General features: G+C 39.1%; 1 protein-coding gene across 1 annotated transcript; it reads left to right on the plus strand.

The window, feature by feature from the left end:
* Positions 1-1,481: 1,481 nt before the first annotated feature.
* On the plus strand, positions 1,482-6,417 carry LOC306963688 (uncharacterized protein). Its single transcript, XM_079557320.1, has 5 exons — positions 1,482-1,551; positions 2,713-2,838; positions 2,917-3,072; positions 5,549-5,662; positions 6,038-6,417. The coding sequence occupies exons 1-5, from the start codon at positions 1,506-1,508 to the stop codon at positions 6,223-6,225; spliced, it is 630 nt and encodes a 209-aa protein (XP_079413446.1). The 5' UTR covers positions 1,482-1,505; the 3' UTR covers positions 6,226-6,417.
* The last annotated feature ends 428 nt before the right edge of the window (positions 6,418-6,845 follow it).

Genomic DNA, 6,845 nt, shown 5'->3' on the forward strand with positions numbered 1-6,845 from the left:
AAACAATAATATCATGCATCTGGCCACCCTGGACTGCAGTTATAGGAGCCTGTGTGTCAACCCTCCGTCACTTCTACCATCTCACGTAAAGGCTCTTCAGTGCTGTGAGGGAGACTACTGTAATGATGGCAGCAGCGCCAGGGCCTGTCTGCTGCTTCTGACTGTCATGCTGATCTTACTGTTCTTTTTCTCAAACTGAAACGTTACTTTATGACTTCTAAAGGTTACAAATAAAACACAACTTTGTCCAAAACATCTCAGAGCTGCGTCTTGACTTGGATTCAAGCCATAGGCTACTTGAGGCACAATTTGATGGCCAGAGATTTGACTTGATGAAATGGGCTAAGATTTGAGGCTCAACTACTTTTCTCTCTCTCTCAATCTTTCATCGAGAAGCTTAAATGTACAGGAAATTTAAAAGCAAATGAAAGTCGTAAATTATTCACTCTTTAAAAAAAACGTATTTGTCTGCGTTTGCATTTTTTGGTCCGACTCCAAATGAAGTGTAGTGCATTCAAGCCCAAGTCGACAAATGTTTGTCATCAAACTTTGAATTTGCTTTAAAGAAAGGTTTTGTGATAACCTCTTCACTTCAAGAAGGAAACCCTCCTTTAACTGATTTTTTTTTGTATTCTGTTATTGTTGCTTTTCCAGCACATTTTTCTCACTCTTTTGTGGCTTTTTTGTTGCGTTTTCGTCTCTATTTTGACTTTTTTTTTTTTTAAGAATATATATATATATATATATATATATATATATATATATATATATATATATGTTATTATTTTATCATGTGTTCCCCTGATCTGCAAAGCTGGACAGGTGCTTGGCTGTCAGCAGGACACATTTGTGACAGTGAGGAACAGGAGGACACTGGACAAGTTCCAGTTCATCATGGTACAATCCTGCCCATCTACTGCACCAGACTGTGGAGCGGCAAAGGAGATCTTTCCTCCACAGAAGGGGGAATCTTTTCAAATGATGAAAACTTTTTTTTTGGATGAGAGACACACCCCGTCTGAAAAAAGTCCTAATCAAACCTTTTGCTACAAGTCTGGACGACTGAGAGCATACACAGCATGTTGCAAGTTTTCAGCCACAAGGAAACATCATTTGAACACCTCTTCCCTCAGGCACATGATAAGCAGCACACTGTCTGTACATGCCTAGTTAAAATTCCAGGATTGCAGAGTTATTGCTTCTCTCTACTCACCCTCACACTGATCCCTTTATCCCTTTTACTTATTTTAGCTTCTGTCTTTTTTTCCCGCCCAACTTACGGGTAAATAAATCTTCTATGTTTGCATCTGTAGTCCTAAAGACAGTTGCTGATGGAGATACTGTTTAGTAAGCTGACATTTGTAGTTACTGCAAAGTAGAGCTGGGAAATGTCTCTTCAGAAGTTGTAGTGCATTTAGTTTTTGACAAGTGGGAGTGGCCTCAGGTTGACAAAAGCACCAGGTGGGATCACTCCAGGTACAGAAGGTATACAGCTCACCTCCAACATGTATCTAGTTTTTTTGCTCAGTGGGATTGTCTTTATTCCACAAGGTAAGCAGCTCCTATTTGGATGAAGGACATTGCAATATATGTATACTTTTAATCTCTTTCAAGCAACAGTGTCTATTCCTTTTTGCATTATTGTAAACCTAACTTTTATTTGCTTATTTTTCACTTTTATTTTTATATAATACCCCAATCAGCATCAAGTAAAATGGTCATACTCCCCTCAGTTTATTTTGGAGTATCTTAACCTCTGAACTCCCGCTTTAACCGAGCGCATTGTCTCCAGCTCAGTTAAAAGCTTCTCGACTGGAGCTTAGAGTAACACCTCGTTTGAAAGCTAAGACCTACAAAACTGATCAAACATTATTCCTTGCATTGTTGTATTTCTGGTGCTTTTCTGTCATGTTTTTGTCGCTCTATTGTCGTCTGTTTTGGTTGTTTCTTCACAACATTTTTGTCACCTGTTTTGTTGCTTCTTCATAACATTTTTGTCACCTGTTTTGTCGCTCTTCTTGTGCATTTTTGCTGCATTTTCATCCTCATTTATGTCTTGTTTTTTGTTTGATGCTGTTTTCAAGAAGCTTTAAGATTTGGGTAAAGTTTAACTGGAGAAAATGTGCTTGGTTAAAACAGGGGTTAAAAGGTTTATATATAAATATATATATATATATATATTTATATATATATGTGGTTCAAAGATGAAAAAAGAATGATCTGATGAAGGCTATGCCGAAACGTTATCATCCGATTAAAAATTGGACATGGCATGTGCGCAATGCTGTTTTTTGATTTATGAAGATTTTCCTTAACATCTGCACCTCTGAGAGTACTTCCGGTGTGCGTTGCTTCTATTTTCTCATTGCATAAAACTTAGCAATAAACCATTACGTTCAGAAAATAACAGCCGGATCAGTACTTACTTGAATATTAAGGTTGTTACGTTGAAGAGAACAATTACCTGCTGAAGCATAACGTAGCGTAGGGTATGCATTCTTGACTGAGGAAGCCGTTACACTGTAATGTCCTGCAAAAGCTTTCAGGGAGGGGAGTGCTGCGAGTACAAAGATGGAAATGATGGTTGTCTTTATTTCGACAAGAGCGCATGACAATAATCAGCTGTGAAAGATCATGAATCAAGTTTCTTCATAATACGTGTTGGTATAATGTACTCTTCCTTCATGGACTAACCAGACTTTTGATTATCAGCCCACAGCCTGAAATGCAACAGGTCAATCTGTGGCACTCATGATGATCCTGAGTGTCCGACTAAGGAAATACAATGTGAAGCAGAGTTTACCAACTGTGGAGCCCTCAGAACAATTTTCTACGACGGTTGGTAACTTGTACAGAATGCCTGCAGCGTTTTCTTTCCACCTGCAACTCAACAAAGGTGTTTTTCTTGCTTTGCAGTAAACAAGACTAGAATAACAGATTCACTCTACCGATCATGTATCAAGGCGGATACTTGTAAAGATGCGTCATACAACGCTGGAGTTTTTCAGCAGTTTTACACGACCCTGTGCTGTGCAACGGACCTGTGCAACTCTGAGCTGGTGCCGCCCGAACGTAAGTGCTCCCCTTGTCCTGCCTTCACTTATGCAGTGGTGACTGAGAGCTGGTACAAAATACAAGACTTTGTGACATTCCTTTTTCACCATTTCTAACTCAGATTGAGGAAGCTGCTTTTACTCCCAAGATTAGTTTAGATGAAAATAACTTACATTTACTTTCTCTTACTCTCTTTGCTCTGAGTTCTGGAAAATCAATTCTCCATTCTTTTCTTTCCCATGAACTACCATAAAATCAGTGGGAAATTGAATGGAGAGCCTGGACTGTTGAACTGTGTTTGGTCTGTATATTTAAATGGAATATTAACATTAGAGAAGCAGCTTTTTTGCTTCCGGTTTTAGACAATCTTAACCCATTGAGTGCCACCCATTGTTTAAAAAAAATAAAAAAAATATTACAAAACAACTCTAATACACCTTTTGTGTGGTTTTGGTAGCTCTCTGATGAACAGAACTTAAATAAATGACGATCAAAAACTTGTGAAAAGTCACAATCTGGACATTTCATATATACTTTTCTTTTTTTTTTGTCCGAGGGGGCGTGGTGTTCCGCAGCGAACAGCTGTAGAGCCGACACTTCTCTCTCGCTCCCCAGAGCGCGTTTGACAAACAGACGGATTTCCCATGGACAGATCGAAACAGTTATGATTTAACCATTTCTCTGAGTTTTTAAATGGTTAAAATAGGTCCAAGGACGGCTGAGAAACATCTTGTTTAAGTCTTCAATCCGAGAACCACGAGGGGGGTCATTTACTAAGCGTTTGACACACATATACACATGGTAGAGTGTACTAAAATGGAGCAAAAAGCAAGCACAGTGGATATTAGTGTTTCTAAAAAACGGCAGAAGCCGCAGAGCAAATTTAGTGCATGTGTCCTCATGAATATGCAAACAAAGGCAATTTTGCCACAATGTGCAAAATTTGAGGCGGGAAAATGCAATGATTGCGTTTAGGGAGCGCTGTCGTAGGCTTATCTATCACCACTATATGAAGTGAAACTGCACAAGAAATGAGTACGTTAGAGAAGCAGGTGTACACTTTTGCACAGAACGCAGTTTGCAAACCAGTGTGGTGTTTACAAATGGGTTCATTTACATAGATAACATTTTGATGGTTATACACATTACCTGCAACATTGTTTCCCATGGCTCTACCTCTACATCGAATTGCAGTTCTCAGCCGCTGTCCATTAAAAAGGCTCCATGAGTCTATCCCAGGTCCTTTTAAAGTCTTTAATCTTTACGAAATCTATGAAGTCCGTGCACAACGGTGACGCCGTGTTGAGGAGGCACGAGACGTATGTTCGCTGTTCACCTACCGCTCATCCCGAGGCGTCTCCAAAGTGCGAGACTGTGCGCACTTTGGCTCGCACTTTGAAAATATCGATCCTACAGGATCGATTCTCTGCTTTTGAGGAGTCCATAATAAAAGACCTCATAATCTCTCTCTTGCAGCACCGATAACTGTTTCCTGCTATAGCTAGTTTTAAGTCCCAGATATGACCTTGGCCTGTGCGCTCCGTACGCAGCAGTGCGGAGACCGCTGGATGAGCGCATGGAGAGTTCGTTTTTTCTCCCTTTTTTCCAGCGACAACACATGCACTTACACGATTAAATAAGGCAATAGACACAAATCAGGCAATATTGGAAAATTGGCTTGAAACTGCGATATTTATGCATTTGCCTCTTCCCATAACGTTTGTGCCTGTCCAGAGAGGAGAGAGGAGAGAGAGGAGTTAATCAGAAATGCGTGTTTCATAAAACAAGCAATATCTCAGTTTCTTGAGAAAAAAAATCAGTGATTTTGACTAAAACTAGCCTCTGTTTAGCTTAGATTTCTCAGGAACCGAAGCACGTAGAATTGATCTGTTTTCACCTACGGAGAAGCTTAGAGTCTCACCTTTCAAACGAGCCATAGCTAAAACATAGAATACACTGTGGTGCTACAAATATCATAGACAATGGTCTGGATTGTTGGCACTCAACAGTTAAATCCCCAAAACAGCGAGGCACTCAATGTGTGAAGTTGCAATAATGCAGCCTAGAGAACTCTGATCATTACAACTTGTGCATTACAAACAGACTATGTCATTAGCATACTGCCGCTAGCATTAGCATGCTGTTGCTAGCCTGAACTAACTAACTAACTCAGCGATTGAAATGTCCAGGTTCTGATCTTCATAATGAGATGCAGCGTGTCCATATTCACTTTAATTTTGTTTTAGAAATGTGTGTTTTAATACAATGAGAGCTAAAACAGGTGACAGTTTCAGTTTCGGATGTTTGGATTTGATACCCTATAATATCGTATTTTTCCTATATCGGCTCCAATCAGTATAGGATCGTTGCAGCCTTAAATAAGGCTCAAGTTCAATTCCCTGCTTCCATGCCTGTGTGTCAGTGGTGTCTTGAAATGCTTTGAAAGCGGTGGAAAATAAATGTGTTGTGACCCTGATTTTATTCTGTGTTACAGCAACTCGCAAGCCGGCTCCCAATGGGAGCAAGTGTTACCAATGTGGTGGAAACCCAAAATGCAATGCAACCATGGACTGTACGGGAGACGAGACCTTCTGTTTCATCGAAACAAGTAAACAGACCTTATTCCCTCCTGCATATAGAGCACTAGATAGTAAAAGGGCAGATCAACACACAAACCAAATGAACTAAAAAAATAATTACATTAAATTGTAAATTTACTTTGATTTGCTAACATTTTTTTCAGAGAATGTTGCCAGAATGTCACTCATGCTCTTTTGATTGAGATGCTTTGACATTTTCCTTTTGAGTCAGTTTATTTATTCATTGGTTTATTTATTAAGGACAGTGCATGTTTATGAACAAGCCACTCCACATGTTCCCACACTTGTGCACTCACACGCACTCTCATTCATCCTGGTCTATTGTACATGTTTTTCAGTGGTAGATATTGTGCTAAATATCGTGGTATGTTTTTCTTTTTCAGAGGCAGAAAGTATATTCAAGGGATGTGCCACCAAGAGCTATTGTGTCAATCCTCCTTCAATGCTAGACAATGCGATGTGGTCGGAGTGCTGTGAGGGAGACCTTTGCAACATCGGCAACAGAAGCAGCAGCATCACGGCCTGCATTCTTCTGCTGACCACCATGTTAACGTCGCTTTTTGTTCTCTGAATGAAATATATGGTTTACATCATGTCTTCTAACTTCTGAAGCCCCAAATTCTATACAAGAGCTTTTGTCTTACAGTATTTGTGCCACAAATTAGAGCTGTTGGCTCCTCAGCCCTTTCCAAGTCACTCGTGAAATCATTTCTACTTAAGCAAAGTTCAAACAATGTGAAGTCATGTCAATTTAGTGTAATCCATTTTTAGTTGATGTATTGTTCTGGATGATTGAGAATTCTTGTTAAATTAAACATTTCCACATAAACTTGATCAGTCGATTTACTTTCTTTGTGGATTAATTATATATATATATATATATATATATATAAGCTAAATGTTTGGACACACTTTTTATGTCTTGGCTTTTCTTTATTTTCAACAATATTAACACACTACGATTCTCTCATTGAAGGCGTTAAACTATGAACGAACACATGGGATTATGAAGGAAACAAAAACAGGTGAAATAACTCCAATTATGGTTTATATTCTACATTTTTCAAAATTGCCGGCCTTTATTCTTGGTATTTTCTCCATGAGCTTCATAAGGTCGTCTAGTTTTCAACATGTTTGAGAAGTCCAAACCATTTCTGTGACGACATTGTGAAGTTAACTGAGCAAATGTTA

The sequence above is a fragment of the Gobius niger genome, assembly GCF_951799975.1.
Source record: "Gobius niger genome assembly, chromosome: 5".
Classification (NCBI taxonomy): domain Eukaryota; kingdom Metazoa; phylum Chordata; class Actinopteri; order Gobiiformes; family Gobiidae; genus Gobius; species Gobius niger.